At 42.7% G+C, this 21,169-nt stretch overlaps 1 protein-coding gene across 1 annotated transcript in view; it reads left to right on the top strand.

The window, feature by feature from the left end:
• ARID1B (AT-rich interaction domain 1B) overlaps window positions 1-21,169 on the top strand; it is a 440,657-nt gene that overhangs the window by 402 nt on the left and 419,086 nt on the right. Inside the window, exon 1 of the mRNA XM_044917512.1 lies at window positions 1-1,212. This exon is cut by the window's left edge and continues 402 nt beyond it. Coding sequence (XP_044773447.1) covers window positions 1-1,212 — 1,212 coding nt within the window. The remainder of the gene's footprint in view (window positions 1,213-21,169) is intronic.

The following is a 21,169-nucleotide window of genomic DNA, read 5'->3' as shown; positions in this document are numbered from 1 at the left end:
CAGCAGCAGCAGCAGCAGCAGCAGCAGCAGCAGCAGCAGCAGCAGCAGCAACATCCCATTTCCAACAACAACAGCCTCGGCGGCGCGGCTCAGCCCGGTCCCGACATGGAGCAGCCGCAACATGGAGGCGCCAAGGACAGTGCCGCGGGCAGCCAGGCCGACCCCCCGGGCCAGCCTCTGCTGAGCAAGCCGGGCGACGAGGACGACGCGCCGCCCAAGATGGGGGAGCCGGCGGGCGGCCGGTTCGAGCACCCGGGCCTGGGCGCCCTGGGCGCGCAGCAGCCGCCGGTCGCCGTGCCCGGGGGCGGCGGCGGCGGTGGCGGCGGCGGCGGCGGCCCGGCGGCCGTCTCGGAGTTTAATAATTACTATGGCAGCGCTGCCCCTGCTAGCGGCGGCCCCGGCGGCCGCACTGGGCCTTGCTTTGATCAACATGGCGGACAACAAAGCCCCGGGATGGGGATGATGCACTCCGCCTCAGCCGCCGCCGGAGCCCCCAACAGCATGGACCCCCTGCAGAACTCCCACGAAGGGTACCCCAACAGCCAGTACAACCATTATCCGGGCTACAGCCGGCCCAGCGCGGGCGGCGGCGGCGGCGGCGGCGGCGGCGGCGGAGGAGGAGGAGGCAGCGGAGGAGGAGGAGGAGGAGGAGGAGCAGGAGCAGGAGCGGGAGCTGTGGCGGCGGCGGCCGCGGCGGCGGCAGCAGCAGCAGGAGGCGGCGGCGGCGGCGGCGGCGGCTATGGGGGCTCGTCCTCGGGGTACGGGGTGCTGAGCTCCCCCCGGCAGCAGGGCGGCGGCATGATGATGGGCCCCGGGGGCGGCGGGGCCGCGAGCCTCAGCAAGGCGGCCGCCGGCGCGGCGGCTGGGGGCTTCCAGCGCTTCGCCGGGCAGAACCAGCACCCGTCGGGGGCCACCCCGACCCTCAACCAGCTGCTCACCTCGCCCAGCCCCATGATGAGGAGCTACGGCGGCAGCTACCCCGACTACAGCAGCCCCAGCGCGCCGCCGCCGCCGTCGCAGCCCCAGTCCCAGGCGGCGGCAGCGGCGGCGGGGGCGGCGGCGGGCGGCCAGCAGGCGGCCGCGGGCATGGGCTTGGGCAAGGACATGGGCGCCCAGTACGCCGCTGCCAGCCCGGCCTGGGCGGCCGCGCAACAAAGGAGCCACCCGGCGATGAGCCCCGGCACCCCCGGCCCGACCATGGGCAGATCCCAGGTAACCCCCGCGCCGGCCGGGCCTGCTTCCGCCGCGGCGGCCTCGCCGCGCGCCTCGAGCCCTAGTTTCTTTCTTTCCGCGTACTTTTTCTGCGTCTTCTGCCGGGGGGGAGGCGGGGGCGAGGTGCCCAAAGCCATTTTAACTCGCGGCTGCCTCCCTCGGAGGCTGGGGAGCGCGCGGCGTCCGACTGCGCGGCCCGGGGCCCGGGGGCCCGGGGGCCTGGGGAGAGGGTCGCGCCGAGGACCGGGACGCGCGCTGGGATGGCCGGCCGCCGAGCACCCCCGCCTCGCCACCCCACCCCGGGCGCGGAGCTGCGCGTCCGGGGCCGGGGACTGCGCCGCGAGGAAGCGGTGTGGGCGCTGGGAACGGCTCGGGCGGCTTTTGTAACAAAATCGGCGCTCCGGGCCGGTACGGTCTGGGGAGGAATATTGACTCCGTCTTCTCGGTTAGCGCCAACAATAAGCTTTAACTGGGAAAAGAATGAGGAACTTTGTCCTACCTCCAGCCACACCGCGTTCCCTCTTAGCCTGCAAGGTGAAGGCAGGAAAAATAGGTTAGCTTTGTGGCAACCGAGTGTGTTTTTCGTAGTTTTGCTCGGCTATTCAGACATACTCGATGCGAGCTGTGAGTTGGAATGCTTCGTAGCAAAAATAATACCCCAATTTACAACGACGTGGAGGTAAAATATTCTAAAATAAACCGATTCATTCCTGAGAATAGCCAGGAAATCCATTATTTGGCTTATAGGCTGCTTGAAGGGAGTCACCTTCAACAGATAGGCTGTGTTAAAGGAACGCGTTCCGGTTAAATTGAACTTATGTTGATCATGGATCAGGCATACATTTTATTCAGCAAGTCCAGGAAAATAGCAGGCCAGTGAAAATTGATCTTTTTGGATCGGATTTATTTGGATTTTCTATAATTTGCTGTCACCCAGGTCCTACAGCGTTATTAGGAAGTGTCCTGCACTCTTGCTGTTTCTTGCTCGTAGGCTGAGCCTAAAGACTGACTTGATCTCCTTTGCAAGGTTTGGAATTTGAATTGTGGAGGTAAACTGGCTGTAATAGTCTCCAGACAGCTGCCTCTGAGTTGACATCTAATCTGCCATCTGATTGGCTCCTCTCTCACCATTGGGCATTTAGCACTGCTGATGTAAATAGAAGTGCTGAGCAGTAGTCACAAAAATTCTTGCCACAAATAATAACTGAGCTCTATTACAAGCAGATGTAAGGTTGGATATTATTTAAAGCTTAAGTTATTATGAGTCAGAGTTATTAATAAGAGGATTAAATACTAAAATCGTTACGCTGGTGTCCAGTACGTTGGGCATTTACAAAATTCAGATCTTTGACAATCTTAATGTGGACACTGCATATATCATGGACTTTGATTGTAGGATGAGGATATGGCAATTGAAAAATAATTAAACCAAGAATTTTACCAATTTTTGGATTTGTAAAGCTTTCCTGAAAGTGCCCTTTACAGATTAAACTAAGCAAAAAATGAATTGTCAGCACACGTAGTTTAAATTTAAAAATTATAACGTTAAAAATTTCCAGGTTCTGAGGTGCAACAGTATCTTTCAGTGATACTTAATTAACTATATAACAAGATTAAAGCTATATTTTTTTCGTAACGTGTGTTTTAACAATTCTGGTCGTTTAAAGATGTTTGTGGATGAGGAATTGTAGTTAAATTGACGTAATATTTAAAAAATCACGAAGTGAGGAAACTAATTTTGTAGACAACAATCAAAGGGAAAAAATGGATAATCTTGTGAAATACTAAAAATTATTTTTGCTTCTGATTTGGAAATATAGAAATGCTCTAGGAATTTTTTTTTCTGTTTGATTATTTTGTTAGGTTCGGTGATGTGAGCCTTCTTTGAAGTGCTTACACATGTATTAGGGAAACTATCACATGCAAGCTGTGCTGGGTGTGTTTCTTCCAAATAATCTTTCTCTCGTAGACATCTTAAATGCTGTGAAAGTTTTTAAAATTCTCATTTGTTAGGAAGGAATTAACAGTGGTTGTAATATAGGTTTTTACTCAGCTTATTTATTTCAGGAAGATGTATTTTAATAATTACCGTATCTTAGAGGAGAGACGTGTCAGAATGAATACGGGACTGAATTTAATAGATGATCCTGTGAATCCCTAGCTGAGGACATTAGTGTTCACTGCTTTAAAATCTTTAGTTACTGGAGTTTTACTTTTAATGAAAATATGTTTTCCTACTCTTGATAGAAAATTTGTGATATCAGTTTTTATCTTTGATTCACACAAGTAGAAACACAGAGAAGCCTTATGTAAATAAACCCATGTAATTTTAAAAAGATTTACTTTGTCAGCTTGCTTTTAAAGGGATAGTTTAAAATTCACATCTTTGTTAAACTAGAACGGAAGGATGATAGAGGCAGATGGAGGTCCTTGTTACTTTACAGTATTATTTCTTAATGGTACCAATCATTTTAAGTATTTTGTTTTCTTGGAATGAGAGTGAATCCATTATGTCCTCATTGTGACCCTTGGGAATAGCTTTTTTATTTTTGAGGGGGAAGAAAAATGCTGGGCATATGACCTAGATTCACAGATTTCTTTTAGGTACTTTGCCGTTTAACGTGTGGAATGTATCTTTTTTATATTTTTTCCTTTTTGGAAGGCTAGTTTTTATTTAGTATTTGTTGTGATGATTATGATAAGAAATAGTTATTTGTCCAAAATTCTAATTTACTATGTAATTATAGGCCATAAAGTACTATTAAATCACGTTGTTAAATGATGAAATTTTCTTGTGGCTTTAGCACATTTAGTTTCATTTTTGATTTTAGGAATGGTTTATATTGGGTGGCAAGTGTTTTTATAATTGGAAACAAAATACATGTGTATATTGTATTGGGGGGGGTCTTTTTAAAAAGTGAAATAAGCCATTTTATGATACAGTTTGTTACTGGCTTTTTCTAAGATAAAGTAGATAGTCTTAAAAGGAGTACTGAGGTCTACTCAACGTAACCAAGATTTTATAATGTCCACATTTGTGCTGAATTCTATTAATGCTATTTTAACCTTAGTTTTATAGAATATAATACAATGTAATAAAAAGAGCCTTATTTACCATTAAAAGAAGTGACTAGCTGGCTTACAAAGCAGGAAGTTACAGACTGGGTTCCTGATTACCTTAAAATTTGTATAAGATATATTATAGCATAACATCATTCCCCACTTCCCCTCCCAATGAAATTTTACCCTGTCTAATGTTTTAAATCTTGTAAAGAAATTATTGTGCCCTAAATTGATATATTTGCTGAGATATGGCTGGCTGGCTGGCTGCTCTGTCGTCAGAGAAGGTGGAATTGGCAACTGTGGTTATAGAAAAGGCCTATCATGAAAAAACAAAACAAAACAAAAAAAGGATAACAAAAATGTTTAGAGTCTTCTGCTTTCCTGGGTTACCTGGAATGAAATACATGGCTTAAGATTGTTTTCTTTGGATATCCTCAATTCTGTGTACTTACTTTTGACTTTTTTTTTTTAAAGATCACTACTCTTTAAGACAGCTATCACTTCAATTTATGTTTATATTTAAACACAAAATTGATAAGTATGTTCCAGGGAACATCGTATTCTTACTTTGGGCCTATAGTGAGAAACCTTAACCCCCTTTTTTCTTTGGTTTTGCTTTTTATCTGTATTTAGGAATGAATTTTTGGCAGGGCTTTTTCTACTTGTTCCATTTTTCCCGGCATCATATTGTATCAGAAATATCACAGGTGTGTTGTGGAGATGGAAATAACCCAAGTCACCCTTAGACACTTACACTAATGTACTTTCCCTCTAACTATCATGTTCTTTCATTAGGATTGAGAGAATAACATCTTCACTCTGGTATAAAAATAGTATTAATTCTGGTTTGAGGACCAATTCTGAAAATGTAAGACTGTGTGGAGGAAGTCTCATAAGTTCATTCGGTAATTTTATCAGACACACATTTTAAAGAAAACAGGTGTAAGAGAATGGGGTCGAGTTTTCAGTTCTATTTCTTATTAATGGACTTTATTACTTTATAATTTGGGGCACAGTATATCTTTAAAAAATGGCTTCTGATGTAATAGGAACTTACTTATTTCTGTAGGATAAATACCAATATGACAGGCAAACTGAAAAGATGATCATTTTGCTTACTTATACCCTGTTCTCTCATAGGAAGAGAGTGGTTTGATTTAAAATTTGTTAGGAGTCTCTGAAATTTTATTTATTTTGAAGACTGATTTGGACATGTAAATTTTGGATATAATGCACTGGGAACTATACTAGCTTTTGCCCAGTGCCCTAAATTTAGAGGTTTTTCTCACTACAAGAATGACACTGCTCAGTTAAAAAGATCTGTGTACTTTGATCCATCATTGAGGAAAAGGAGCTAATAATTTACTTGTGTCACTTTCATTTTGGCCCGTGTGTAGATTTGTAAATTTGAGGCTTATATTTATATTTGAAAGAACTGTTGTGTATCACTTAAGAACAGATTTATGGAGGCTCACAAGGAATGTTAATAAAACTCAAATTCCTTTTTTTTTTTGCAGTAATTAGATTTTCAAAGTGGATGTTACAAAATTTTGTACTTACCGGCCACTTCCACGTCCTAGGCCTCTTTGGAACTGGATAGTTGTTGGTCTCTCTGGCCTTTTCTGAGGTGTCTTTCTTCGTCAGGAGATGTGTGCAGATTCTCTGTGGATATGCAGAGTAGAGCCACGTACTTGCTGTGTGTGTGCACGTGCGTGTGCATGTGCTTGAGGCTGAGGGTTCCCTATTTGACTTCATGTGTCTGCGGGGAGAAGTAAGTACGAGGCACAACTGCTTATCCCCCAGGGGTGTATATATATATCATAGATGGAGAACTGTCACACAATATAGCTTTTTACAGTTTGGAGGCTATTTATACAAGACTAAGTGGCTCTTTTTGGTTTAATTGGGTGATTGAGTGAATTAATTTTGATCTAAAAACTTCGTATACTTTAGTGACTTTTTCTCTTAGAATTTTGATGGAAAGAAAATGATACAGGTATTGGTACTGAGGTATCATTAAGTATCCACTTATTTTGCCTTATGCTAAGATAGGAATGAATGGAATTGTTGGTATACGCATACTGTAGTTTTAACTTAATTCACCCTAATTGAGTGACTGAGTGACTTTATCTAAGTAGAATAAGTGCTTCCACAGTACGTTTTCAGCAAACATGTTGTTTTCAAAGACTTTAACTTGGAGTAATTCTAAGCAAACTATTTCCTTAGATTTACTTCTTTGAATAGGATCCAGTAGGCAGTTTTCAAACCCACTTCTGAATGGATCAGTGCCAAGAATATTAGAAGGCTACTGAGTTTGACGGATGAACTAATGATGAAATTAATTTGTTCCTTGAATGATATTTATTGCTCGGAAAGAGACCAAAGCTCTAAAATGTTAAGCATATCCGGTTTACCAATAGACACTCTTATTTTAGGTAGGTGGCAGCAGAATCTGGACTAGATCTGTCATAGCAAGGCAGTCCTTTTGAACTGAACGAGATTCAGCTTCTGCTCACCATCTTCTGGAGGATGCTCTTCTCAGCATCTCGTTTGGGCCTTGATGAAAGATGAAACTTGAGAATCAGACAGGTCATTACTTATTAGGTGACTCTGGAAGGGAAGCCATATTTGATGAAATCCAGAAGAAAATCCTAGACCACATTTTCAAGAATATGGGAGGCCTAAAAAAATTATACGTATTTATTTTTTTATTGTGATAAAATATACATAACATAAAATTTACTGTTTTAACCATTTTTAGGGGTACTGTTCAGTGCCATGAAGTCCACTCACGTTGTGCAGCCATCACCCCATCCATTTCTAGAACTTTTCATCTTCCCAACTGAAATAAAAAGTTTCATGTCAAACCTTCGTATTATTTATTAATGTGTATTGTAAGCAAAATAATCTTTTTAGAGCCATCAATCTTGCTGCTTCATAGTTTGTAAGTCCTCCCTCAGATATTCCCTAGCAGTGCGCATGCGTGTGCATGCATGCGTGTGCGTGTCTGTGTGTCTGTGCGCGCTCATGCGTTTACCCCACTCCTTCCTCCCAGTTCTAACTTGGGGGTCATCTTCCCAGGTTTGGTCTGTTTGGAAATGTGTTTTGTGTAAGTTGTTTCATTGTCAGATCATTAAAAGTTTAAAAGCAGCTTTTTGAAGACTTTCTGTTTAAAGGTTTGGGATACTTTGTTGAGAGAAACCTGGTACTTGGTTAGATAATATATTGGACATGAAAACAAACTGTTAGCGTGATCCTTTCCCCCCTTTACTTCTCTCATCTTTTGCACGTTAGCCTCTTTTCAAAATTGGTTTTATCTTTCTACTATTAGTGGAAATAATTTACAATGATAATTTTTTTCCAGTTGTGTTTTAAGTTTTGGGCCATCCCAGCCCCCAAGCCTGAGCAAATCCATGTGATGCTGTGTCTTTTTCCATAGTGTTCTGTGCCCCAAATTTGTGCTTCCCCCCCCTTATGTTTTTAATTTGTAGTTCTCTGCAAAACTGCAGAAATTCTTTGTATGTGGAAAAATTACTAAATTAAGATGATTGGTTTTTTAATTAAATTTAGAGGCAGCTGCAAAGGGATGCTTCTTAGATCCCGGTTAGTCTTAGAAACAGACTTTTTTTGTGTGTAAAAGTTGGAATTGTATTTTAACTGCTATTGATGCTGATATGTAGTTCCATCTTTAGACGATGAGTCGTGTACATTAACACTGAAGTCCACAGAGGACACAGAAATTGTACTGTGATATAAGAGTGTGTACTTGGAAGCAACAATGATTTCTTAAGGTGTAAGCATTTAGCATTTGTGTATGCTCTGAGGTGTAGGCTAGATATGTATCTGCTCCGGATGATCAACTGGCAAATATTTATTAAGCACCCAATTTCTTCATCAGCCCTGTGCCGGACACGGCCGGTAGCTGGGGTGTGGGGATCACTGCTACTTTTGTGCGCGTTCAGGGAGACAAAGTGTTGCCAAAGCCGGCTCCCCCTGAACCTGGGCATGGCATTTTTGGCATCGCTGACTTAGCACTGGCTCATTTAAACAAAGTGCAAATAGCAACCATGTGGGTCAGCAGTCTGTTGGCCTGCTTTTTTGGGTGGGGGAGTGGATTTTGGCAAAACAAATAATTGTAGATTGTTGTGATATGGTTGATGTGAGCTAGTGACTCTTTTCCATTTCTACAATCAATTACTGGCACAGCAAAATAAAAATCCCACTACAAAGAATAATAGCTAAAAGAAGGAAAATATAATCACTTTGAAATTTATATAGAATGGTCCTTTTTCTTTTTCTCAGTTTTCTACATTACATGGGCTTTTGGAGAAAAGTTAAAACAGTCTGCTCAGATTTAGGAAGATACTTGGATTGCTGGAGTATTTTTGGTAACTGTTTAGATAATGTATGCTGGCTGAGGAGTAAATTCAGCTACTGCTTCTGGGTCCTGAAATAAACCTTTCAGAAAGCGAGGCATTGATGATTAGTGGAGGCTGTTCCAGAATTCTTAGTATCTCCTGTTTCTTTTTGTGCTGAGCATCTTAGAAGTTAAACCACTCACTGTACTTCATAGCCTTATTTTGAAATGACTGGTAATTCTAAAATTTGTCTAGAATTTGGCATCTAATTTCTGAAAATTTAAGAAGCAAATTTTAGGGTTCCGTGACCATATATTTATATATATATCAAGCTCTAATCCCATTTTAATATCCTTTAAATTTTCTGCTTTCAGTTTGTATTTTTTATAATAAATTCACTTTACCCAATGAATTATAAATGACCTTGGAAATAGAAATGTAAAACATTGCTACTGCTGAGCAAGAATCTGTCTGAAGAAGCAGACATATTTCTAAGGGAACTGGTATGTTTGTTGTTTATTAGTTTATTTCTGTGATTATGAGGATTTACGAGAGAATGCGAATGTGTTACAAGGCATCCTGATGTAATGGAAAGATCGTGGGCTTGGAGTTGGTAAGACTTTGACTCACTTGTGAGCTTGAGTGCCCATTTTCTCTGAGATTCGGCAGAGGCTCAGTTTCCTGATGTGGAATGTTGTCTGCTGGGCGTGGTTGTCACGGAGCTCATCTCTGCAAATCCTGTGGCATTGTCATGTGGTACCTCTTCTCTTCCCACCTGTCTTTCCAGGGTGTAGTGAACCCCGAGTTCTTGCTCTCTGCCTGGCCCTGCTGCGCTTCAGGGTGTGGCTGCAGATAAGCCCCTGCCTCCATCAATTAGGTGACCCCAGTCCCTCCCAGCTGCAAAATTCTGTGCTGCTTTGAATTTTAAAAAATACAGTGTCTAATCAGCTATGCACCGCTGAACATCTTATTAAACTATACTGGATCCCGGACATGTTCAGTGAATATAAACTGAGGCCTATGCAAATATACAGATTTTGTGAAAAGCACTGCAATTTCCCTCACAAAATGTAGTTTTGTACTGATTGGGACTCTTGCAAGCAATTGCATGAATTGGTTTTGGTTGACCAGTAGAGCCCACGGTGGGTTGATGTCATTGGGTCTAAGCGGCTGCCTCACAGTATTCCATCCTTAATATTAATCAGTAAATTCTGAGAATCATTCCTTTCTTACATTTCTGAGACCTTTCCACTTTCATGATCTACGAAAATGATTAGCCTTTTAGGGGAAGTACTTTTTGCAAATGAACAAAGTTTCAAAAAATTAAAACTAGGTTTTGGGATTCTGAGTCGTGGACTTTGGTCTCTGATTCATGGTTAAGTAACTTCTGCATCTGTTTCAACTTCATTGAATATGTGATTCACATTTGGTCCTTAGCACGATTATAATTTACGTATCAGGGAGGCTTAGGGTTGCTCTCAAATAGTCAAAGCTGGGAATGTCAAATCTGAGAATGCCAAAGGCCTGTCTCAAATATGTAGGTAGAGAGGAATAGTTTTTTTTTTTCTTCCTTTTTTGTTAATGCTGAGATTTATAAAAGTATCAGGGACAAAATTTAATTCTATTATGAACAAATACTCTGAGCACCACTTGGTGCTTAAGATACAAAGAGTCAATATAACATATGATCCATAATTTTCCCTGGTGAATTATCATAGGCTCCTGGTGTTTTACAAAGTGGAAATTAAAATGAATGGCTACATTATTCTCCTGCAGTTCTGTGCAGAAAACTATATCCCTCAAAGTGCATTATCTAGGAACTATTTGAAGAGTAGTTGATAATGTATCTAAACTGAAAATTTCCTGATGAATATATTATACATTTCCAACAACAGTTTCAAGGAAATCTGTTCATTTAGTGTTTCATGATCTTATGTGGAAGGTCAGTGTGCTTGGAGGTTGTTCTTAGGTGCTATGACATTGATGAGAAAGTGATCTTAATTTGGATTTTGTTTTGGGTATCATATGGGGATTTTTCAGCTAAAGAAATGACTTTATAGTGTTATTAGCATGAAGGATTTAGAATTCAGTTCATTTGGGGTCCCCGGGTAGCTCAGTCGGTTAAGCGTCTGCCTTTGGCTCAGGTCATGATCCCAGGGTCCTGGAATCTAGCCCCGCGACAGGCTCCCTGCTCAGCGGGGAGCCTGCTTCTCCCTCCCCTCCTGCTTGTGCTCTCTGTCACTCTCTCTGTCTTTCTCTCAAATAAATAAAATTCTTTAAAAAAAGAAGAATTCCGTTCATTTACCTTCACTGTATTGAAGAATCTCCTATATATTAGGGCTTTGGGAGTGTAGCAAGAACCAGGGCATCAGGCAGATGGTTGTGGAGAGCCTACTGTGTGCCTGGTACTGTGGTGGATGATGGATTCCTTGGTGACAAGGATGTGGACCTTGATGAATTGACAATGCAGTGACTAAGGACTAGTAAACGTGCTACACAGTACAGTGCGAATGGTTCAGTGGGAGAAGTCCTGATGTTAGTGGGATATCCCACAGAGACTAGATCGAGGTGGGGGAGAAGTAAGAAGGCTCTGCACACTAAGGTTGAATAAGCTGAGACCTGGTTAGTAAGCAGATGTTAACTAAGTTAACCAAGTGATGAGGCCTGGAGATGGAAGCAGGGAGGGGCAAGAGCAAGAGCCAGCAGGTTAGAGAACCTGGAAGATTGGATGTTGACTACCTGTGTGACCTTGGGCAAGTGACTGCACCTGCCTGAGGTTCGAAGTTGCCTCCTGCCCAAAGAGATGGGAAAGAAGACTTAACCCATGGAATTGTTTTGGGAAGTGCACTTGATAAAATACTGGCATACTACCTGGTAAGGAAAGGGATGTTTTAAAAAAGTGACAAAGGATTGTATTTTCTCATGGACAATGAATGAAAATGAGTTAGATGTGGTTCTGTATTAATTTAACAAGTTAATTTAACAGCCTATTAGTCTTTCCTCTTGGAACAAATGGTTAACATTTGAAGCTTATTTTTAGTCCAGACAGTTTCAGTTCTTTATTGCCTGATGTGTCTGTACCTTGCCAAGTGTTTAGGGAAAGTGAGTGATGGGGCAGTCGATGACATTTCTAAAATGTCTGCTGTTGTTTGCCAGTCGTATTTTTTTAACTGGTCAGGAAAAATAAATTCAGAAGATCAATAATTGGGGCATTTAATTTCACCATCATCAACAAACATTTAGTGACCTTGGTGTAGGGGCACTGTACCAGATAAAAAGATACCCAGGGAATCTTTGGAAAATTGTTAAATATCATGTCGTTCATTGGTAAGCGCAGAGGAATATCCTTAGATTACGTGAATATTGGTGATTACAATAAATAATACAGTTTGTGGAATATTTTTATTTTACCTACTATTCCATTTAACTAGAAACATGGATTGAATAACTCCGGCCTCATAAGCAATTTAAATTTTGAATCGAAGGAAATTGGTGGTAGGCAGACAACTTGCAAATTGGTGAAATGGAGCTTTTGCTTTTAATTAATTTTCTCCATGTGTTAAAGAAGTAGTTTATTAACTGTTGAAAAGTTTTAAAAATTGTAGTCACATTTGTTATGATTTTGCTGGGTTTGAAAGTCTTCCCTTTCCCGACTCTTGGTGTTAGCTCCTTTCATTTTCATTTGCTGAGCAGAGAGAACGCTCAGGAAGGTGCATGCTACAGCACGCAGAGGCATGCTCTGTGAAAGTCTTGGTTTCTCCTCTGGTATCCATCATGTGTGGCAAGACTTAGTTTCCCTCCTCCATTGAGACGTTTGTCAGAAGTATGAGCACTTTAAAGCAGTAGCATTTTACTTTTATTCAGCAATTAGGGAAGATAGCACGTGAAAAGCAATTTTGTGTTTTGTCTTTTATTGTGCATTAAGTTCCTGTAGTTTTCCCTATTGCTATATTATTAATGAGGAGGGAGAGAAGAATGGAGGGAGAGGTTGAATTTTATTTAAGACAGTTATGTTCGGGTAACTTAAAGGAATGTGCTTTTTTTAGTCTAACTACCCTTTCCTGGGGTTTCATGGTTCTCTGAAAAACTAATGCAAAGAAGTTGTAATCAGCTGTTAAGATATTTGAGCCAACTGGTTGTCAATATGTTGAAGTTTTATTCTTGGTGTGTCTAGAAACTTCATATAAATGCATTTTATGAAGAAGGAGGTGTACTAGCCTGGCTGAACTGTTAAAGCTGAAATCTGGATTTGATTTGCATATGTGGTATTTTTTAGGGACTCGCAAAGTTTCACACATGAAATAAACTAGGTAGTGTGTATGGCATCACATGATCAAAATATTTTTCCCCTTACTGCTGCCAGAAGCTATCTATTGCTTTTCAACAATCTTACTTGTTGGGCATCATGCCAAGATGTTTAAGACAACCCCTTACGTGAGCTGTTCCATTCTTAACCTCTTTGACTGAAGTGCCGTGACCTTCACATATGTAGATTAGCCATGTGCTCTGTGAATTGAAACTTGCTGCCTCAGGAAGAAAGGGTTTTTCTTTTTATTCCACTGGGAATTTGACAGCCATTCATCCCTGACCTGGGCAGAGGTAATGCAAGGAAATTGGATTCAAATGGAACACGGACAGATAACACAGGGAGGCAGGCAAGCTTTCTACCTTGAGGAGGATGAAAATATCCCGTGGTATAGAGAATGTGCTGATGCGAAGGATCTGAAAAGTAACAGATACTGAGAGACAGAGGTAAATGTAGGCATTTTGGAACAATGTCCTTTTAAAAAAGGAAATTGTTATTATGGGCATTTCTAATTAGCTTTAACTCTACTCTTTCTCTTCCTTTCTAACCTAAGTTTTTGAAATCTTTTTTTTGTATTTAAAAAAAATTTCTTAACATGACTTGAGAATTAAATAATGCTAATATTGTGGGCAAGCGTGGACTTACATACATTTAATCTGGATGAGTCTCTCAAAAGTGGAAGTCATTAGAAAGTTGGAGAGATGAATGTATCACGTGTATCTAGAAGAATCAGCAAGTTTCTTTGTCTTTACACTCTAAAATTTTGAAGTGAATTGATACACAGAGTTTTACTCATGTGAGAGTTCTGAGTTTTGTAATGATTAATAAAAATAATTAATGAACAAAAATGAATTTTTCTGTTTTTATTAGACAACTAGTTTTAAAGAATGTTCACCTTTGCTTTGTTGGTAAACATACTTGAAATTAAAGTAAAATTCAGTGTAAATAATAGTCATGACACTTGATTAGGTTGATATGACAGAGTGTTGAGAAGGAAAGTTCTCATTATAAGAATAATGGGTCTGAAGTGGTACTCCAACTGGTTTCTTCGCAAAAGGAGGGCATGATTAGGGCCGCCTGAAATTTATGAGTGCTTTTGTGTGGCTTTCAGAGCCAAGCCTTTCCTGTGTACATTAGGGCTTGTGAAATATTATGGGTCAGAGCATCCGTTACAGGCTCTGTGGGAGGCGTTGTTGATACCCAGCCTCTTCTATGGGGTGCAAAAGAGGATGTCTGTGTGGGGAATGTGCTTAATGAATACAGTATAGACTAAGAGGAATACAGAGTTATCCCTTGACTCGAGGAAGACTTGTTTCTTTCCATATGAGGACTAATAAAAAAATTGGGAAAAGTATCTGGTTATGATCATGCAGAATGTGGGGCCTTTCATGGATTTCTGTTAACATGGCAGACACGAGGAGTGATGGTCCATAGATGGTAGGACTCAGGTCTTACCAGCTTGTTTACGTGCAGTTGGGAAGATGGAGCAGCAAGTCCGTCCTCCCAGATGAGTGCAGGGCTCAGGTGAGGAGGGGCCTGCGGCTGAGAAGACAGAGTAGGAAAAGGAGCAAGGCAGGCATGTGATTCACGTCCGGGTGGAGAGGTGTGGAGTGGCCCTCCCGGGACAGCATGCAGCTGGGTACAGATGAGGCAGAAAAAAGGGTAGTGAGTCAGCAGCCAAGCCTTGAGGGATTTTTCTTGTTTCTTTTTAAACGGTGGCCTGTATTTTTTTTTTTTTTAAGATTTTATTTATTTGTTTGACAGAGAGAGAGCACAAACACAAGCGGGGGAGCAGCAGAGGGAGAGGGAGAAGTGGGCTCCCCACTGAGCAAGGACCCTGATGCGGGGCTCAAGCCCAGGACCCTGGGATCATGACCTGAGCCGAGGGCAGATGCTTAATCGACTGAGCCACCCAGGTGCCCCTAAACGGTGGCCTGTATTAAGAGTGTTATATGGGTACACAGGAAATCAGTCTCTCCTCTAGTCAGGTGTGATAGGTAAAAATATTACAAACACACTGCTTTCCATTCTTGGCCTCCCAAATAAAGGACAGAATTTTAGAGCCCCGAGTAATAGTGATCTAATAAAAGCAATAATAGTAATAATAGTTCCTATTATTGAATACTTACCTATGTGCTAAGCACACTGCACGTATTAATTGCAGTCTTTCAACAGTCTTGCAAGGCAGTCTCCCAATTTTATGGACAAGTAAACTGGTAAAATTAAGTTTGTTCACTATCCAGGTATGTCTGGTGCAAAAGCCTGTATTGTCTCCACTAAAGGAGTAGTTCTCAAATTGGTTGTGCATCCGAATCACCCAGGGAGGCAGACAGGGCCTTCAGGTCGTCCCTGCGCCACCCCCCTCCCCAGTGATTCCGGTATCCTGAGGCTGTGGGATGCCCGGTTGCCCACCTTTCTCTTCCCACAGAGGTTATTGATTTATTTAGTGGTACAATTTAAATAGACTTTTTTGTTGTTAAGACACATAGAATTACATATTTCTAATCGAGCTTTTACTATATTTTGGCTCCGTAGTCATAACAGACAAAGAGGAAAGAATCTGTGCTTCAAGGGCACGAAGGTGGCGTCACTGAACATTAATTTACATCCGCCTGTCAGAGGAAACTCTGTCCCAAGATCTGGGTCATTGCTTGGAGTTATCAAGGGAGGCTATGAAATAGTCTGTTGCTGTTTGAAGAGGAGCATAGGTTCTGTTCTGAGTTTATTCACACGTGGCTGTGACTGAAGTTTCTGGGATGAGGAGGTGATGGACCAGCATCTAGAACAGTGTCTACTACATAATACCTGCTTAATAAATAGTTTTGATGGGAGAATGGATGAATGGACTGGGCAGCGTCTCAGCGTCCTGAGTTACGCATGTTATGAGCCCAGAAATCTTGAATCCAAGAACGTATGAAGAGAGAATGGATATGGAAGGGGGGACAGGTGACAGTTGGGGACCAGAATATTGGAGAGAAGGGAGGACACAGGCAGCCGGCAGCGAGAATTCTAGAGTGAAAAACCAACAGATTTAATGTTTGTCATATGCCCAGAGTGAACTGCTGTCGTGGTGAAAGTGGTAAGATGGACCCCCCCCCCAAATTGGCAGATCTTAAAATAATTGAGATGCTAACGCATAGTGATGAGAACAAATATAAGGCAGGAAAATCCTCCCAGTTCTTTGGTGAGGTCATCTCATGACATGCAGTCAGGAGTATTTCTGTCTTTGCTGTTGCCACATGGCCATTCTGGAACCAGAGTCAGTGATATTGGGAGGGTATTGAAAAAGCACTTGATCAATGGACCCTGTCCAATCCTTGTTTCCTTTGTGACTTACTTAGTGGCGAACTTCTAGGCTGGCCAGGCCACAGAATGTTGGGATGTGTCCTGAGACCCTTTTAGTCTTTCTCTTCCTAATTCTGGCTAATAGGAAGGTATGGTACTGGGAGATTTCCCTTGTGTGTTCCCAGCTATTCCTCTCTTCTGAAACTTGTCCATAAAACCACACATCTCGCGGCTTTAGAGAAAACTAGTTTGGCCCATAAGCTTGGCATAGACACAAGGTGTAAGTTCCATTCCACTTAGCCCTTCCTGCAGAGAAGTGTGTGAGCAGTGGGAGAGGTCCCAGTACTGCCTCTGTTCACGTCTGTTTCCTGGGTTTGCAGCTTGTGTTTTTCTCACCTCCTGACTGCTCCCAAGTTTGAGGTTGAGAATATTTCTGAATGACCTACCTCCAGAATGCTATTTTTAGCTTAGAATGAAACGAAGGCTTTCCTGTCTTGTGTTTCCTATTTTCTAATAATACTTGATTTTCTTTCATTATTTAGAGTAATGTATCACTCCTGGAGTAATCAGGGATTTATAGTTTCTGAAGTTAATGCCGACTACATCTGAGCCATCTCAAGCAAACGAATTAACAGTCTGTTTTTAAGAACCCATTGGAAGAAAAAAACCCACACAAACCGGTAACCTGTGTTTTAGGCTGTAGCTGTTTGTCGCCAGCATGTCCTTTTCTCTAAGACTGGATCTTTAATTTTGTTTGGTTCTTCAAGCTTATGAAGGGAATGAGCATCTCCGGTGTCTTATCAGTCACATATTAATCTCGTGCCCTATGGTATAAGGTATCTGTTTTTTGCCTAGAAAGCTAACAGCTGTGTTAGTACTTCCAGAAAGTTTCTGTAGTAATGTATCATTCATCCAGTGCACGGTTTCCAGTAGCACCAGCATAACATCCTGAAACAGCTGAGAAAGCCTTCAGAAGGTAACTCAGGGCGCTCAGGAACTCAAGCCTGTCAGAGAAGAAGAAAGCTGTTCCCTCCCTTCCCAGGCATAGGGGAGAGTTACGTGGTTCTCCATGGTAACTCCCTTTTTTGCCATAGTATCAGTACAAAGTGGAGGAGTTAGTTGAGCAGCTGTGGGCAGCAGGTGAGAAGTGGGGCCACGGAGAAGCAGACGGATGAGATGCGGCAAGTTCTGCTAACCACAGGGAGGGAACCAGCTGTGCTGGCTTTGTCGCTGGTGACCTTCTGAGGGAGTCAGGTGAGAAGCAGGCCACGCCTTCCAGGCCTCGCTGTCTTTGAGAGCCTTGGATCCCAATCTGGTAGGAGAAACACCAAGGATAGTAATATGGGGACATTTGAGGGATACATCCCATACCCCAAGAAACCTTGGGAAAGAAGAATGGAAAACCAGGGTTGAGGGTCGGTGGCAGGCTTTGAAGTTGATGGGCATATACTGTGCTACTTCATCCTTGACTCATTCAACAAATAGGTATTCATATCTAGTCAGATGCTGATCTGGTTACCTGCTGGGTGAAAGTTAGTGTTCTAGGTGCTGGGGACACAGCCATCAATAAAATGCAGGCCCTGCTTTCATAAGGCTTACCTTCCAGTGAAATTTAATCCCAGAGATGGCAGAACCACCTGTCCACGTGGGGGTGACACACTTTATAGTCGGGATGAATAGCGGCACAGGGGAATTCAAAAGAATTGGAACACTTTCCAAAACTGGTTATTTACTAATGAGGCCATATGTGAAAATGTAATAAAAATCGCTTTATAAAGGAACTATCATGGTTATTTCTGTAGTCTCAGAAATGCTCAGCATGCACCTCTGGTGTCAGAGGACAGCGATGAAACGTAGCATTTTTACTTCAGTGGTTGAAATGGCAAATGGCAGCCCCAACGCTGCCTTCATTTCCTCCAAGCTGAGAGGAGGAAGTGGTGCAAACACAAAGCTCTCGATCTGACTCCACAGGGAGAAATCAGATGGTATTGTAACTCTTTGAAGGTGCTCACTTACTTTTGAATTATCCTGTGTATTTAGTGACAGACTGGTTCTGGACATGTTGGGTTTGAGATGTGTTCCAAAGAGCTAACTGGAGATGCTCATAGGCAGATAGAAAGTACTGGAGGGTGATTTGGGCCCAGTATATGAATATGGGTTCTACGCATGAGGTGCTGGTTGAGAATGGAGTTCATGAGATTGCCCATGGGAGCATGTGTATGGGGAAGAGAGGGGTGCTGAGGGGTTTTAGGGAGCACTGACATTGAAAGAGTGGAAAGGGAGCCAGCCAAAGAGCCAGAAAAGGAGATGGAAAGCATGCGGAGAGTTCGACAGAAGCCACGGGGGACAGAGGATTCTGGAGGGGAGACATGCACAGCTGTGGTAGGCTCTGAGGAATGTTCAGATAAGAGTGGGCACTGAGGTCTTGTCCTCTGTGCTCATCGATGACCTTCAGAAGAACAGTCAGGAGGGAGGCAAGCTGCTGCAGCAGGCTGTAGGGTGACTAGGAAGTGAGGAGGCTTTCAGATGGTAGGAAGAGGAGTGGGGTTTCTTTTTCTTTGTTTTTAAATTTTATTTAACTGGGAGAGGGCTAGAGAATTTGGTTTGCTGTGTTGTCTTCTTTGTGCCCAGGCACTGGGCTGCGTGCTCCCTGAAGGCCAGTTGCCCTCTCCCTCTCCTGTTGGACTGGGCTCTGCTTGGGTAGGGACCCGAGGGGTCCTTTCTCTTGTGTCCCCAGTGTCTGATGCAGTGTCTGGCACATGGTGGGACTCAGTGTATGACCGTTGAGGGGCCACCCGTGTTATATGAGGTCCCTAATTTAGTCCTTGCAGCATTCGTATGTGACCGGAGGGGGCACATGTGTTTTGAGCAAGGCCAACAAGTGATGGCCCCACGAGTAAATCTGAGTCACATTAACTCCGCAGCCTGCTGCCGTTGGTCTTTGTTAAGGGTGGAGGATATACACTGAATTTGTAGGCTGAGGGGAAGAAGGCACATTTTTATAGAGATTACTTACAAACATTTCCACGTCTGTGCCAGTAACCTTAGGCTAGGGCAGTGGTCAGCAGGAGTAAAAGCTGTTGTTAGACATCTGCCCGTTACCGTCTCTGAAAACTTGTGCTTTGGAGCTGGCATTCAGGATTAGCCACTAAAAGTTCTGAAACCGTTTGCTCTGTGTGTATAAGTTATTCTTAGGTGTTAAATTTGCTAGGCATGTATGGAATTTCCACTGTGTGTTTGTAGTGAAGCCATTCTTTAAATTACAACTTGCTACCCATCCCCTTTCCCTCACAGTACCTGGAACCTCGAAAGGAAATCGCTTGTTTTTCCATTGTACTGAAATGTTAAGTTTTGAGTAATTAGTAATATAAAACACTTTCCTGAACAGTTACTTGGTATCAAGCAGTGCTAAGAACCACTTGGCATAACCTATGAAAGAGGTATTGTTATTGTACCCATTTTACAGACGAGTCAACGAGGCCTAGTCCGGATAAGCCTCAGGAGCATGTCTAGGACGTGGCGTGGGCCCAGCGTGCGCTCAGGCATTCTGACTCCCGATGCGTTTGTTCTCAGCAGTGCCCGGTGCGAGCAGAGTTAGGTGAGTGGGCTGCCTTTCTGTTGTGGAAGCTGTCACTATAATAGCAGTTTTTTTTCTTGCTTTCTTACTTACATTCACATCATTTGATATTCTATGAGGATATTGGACACGTCGGTGAAGAAAAATATCCCTTTCCCCTCGATGGGATATTATTTGCTTACACATGGAAGATAGAATCTTCCAAGAAGCCACACAGTAGGTGGTTCCCCCTCCCCCCGCCCCCGTGCGGGCAGCAGGTGAGCTTGAGGAGAGTCCTTTCCTTCTTCTGTCTGTCCTAGGAGAGGGGGCCCTATGGTGCGCCCCTGGACTCCCTTTCTTCAGGACCCACGCCTTTATTATACGTGTCCCTTCGGCCCCTTCTGCTCTGCCAGTTAGGAAGCAGTTTTGAACGAAGGTGCATTTCTTTTTTGATGAGAGTGTGAAGGGGATCTTTATACTTGGTTTACTTTTTAATACTATTCCACCTTCCTGAAGAGAAAACTCCGCGTCCTGATACATAATGTGACCGAAGGATCTTTTTCCAGCAGAAGGCTTTCGTAGTATTAAGTTACCGAGTAGAGCTGCTCTGTCCAGTATGGTAGCCAGCAGCCACATGTGGCTATTTAAGTTAAAATTAATTACAATTACGTAAAATTAAAAACGCAGTTGTGCAGTGTACTAGCCACATTTTAAGTGCTTAAGAGCACATGTGCAGCACAGAAGAGAACGTTCCCATTGCTGCAGAAAGTATTACTGGACAGTGCTCTCTGGAGACTCCGGTTGCATCTTGTAATTTTGAAAACGCTTTAAACATCGATTACTGTGCACCACTCTTAGTGCAAAATGTGAACTCCTTGAATTTTGTATGGCCATAAATAGGATTGAATCTCAATTTTGAAAATATTCTTTGTTATCAATAGTCCAAATGTGTTGTGATGATCCAAAATTAAAAATTGATGGAAAAAAACCCCAATAAAACAATATTACAAGAAAGAATTTCTTTCTCTGTTTCGGACTGTTTTGTCCAGGCTTTTCTACCACGTCATCTGAGGATTGTAGGAACGGAGAGGGCATCTATGTTGTCCACTATTTTTAGGAGGAGAGAAGAGGCTGCTACTCTTTGGAACTGAGCGTGGGGAAGGCTGTTTTACTTGATTTTGTTTTATATCCACTGAAAATAAATGTAAGACTGGTTAGTGTTTTTGTTTTTTGTTTTCCTTCTGAAATGTCTGAAGGAAAGTACTTGATTTCTGTCTGTGTCACAGTTTGAACTTTAACCAGTGGTTTGGTAGCTGGAATAGGTTATGCATTTTGCTGTGGAAAAAAATCGAATTGCTTTCTCAGGGTTGACTAAAATGTTTTAACTCT

This window comes from Neomonachus schauinslandi, chromosome 8 (assembly GCF_002201575.2).
Source record: "Neomonachus schauinslandi chromosome 8, ASM220157v2, whole genome shotgun sequence".
Taxonomy (NCBI): Eukaryota; Metazoa; Chordata; class Mammalia; order Carnivora; family Phocidae; genus Neomonachus; species Neomonachus schauinslandi.
The sequence above is the reverse complement of the archived record's forward strand: the minus strand, read 5'-3'. Positions and strand labels throughout refer to the sequence as shown.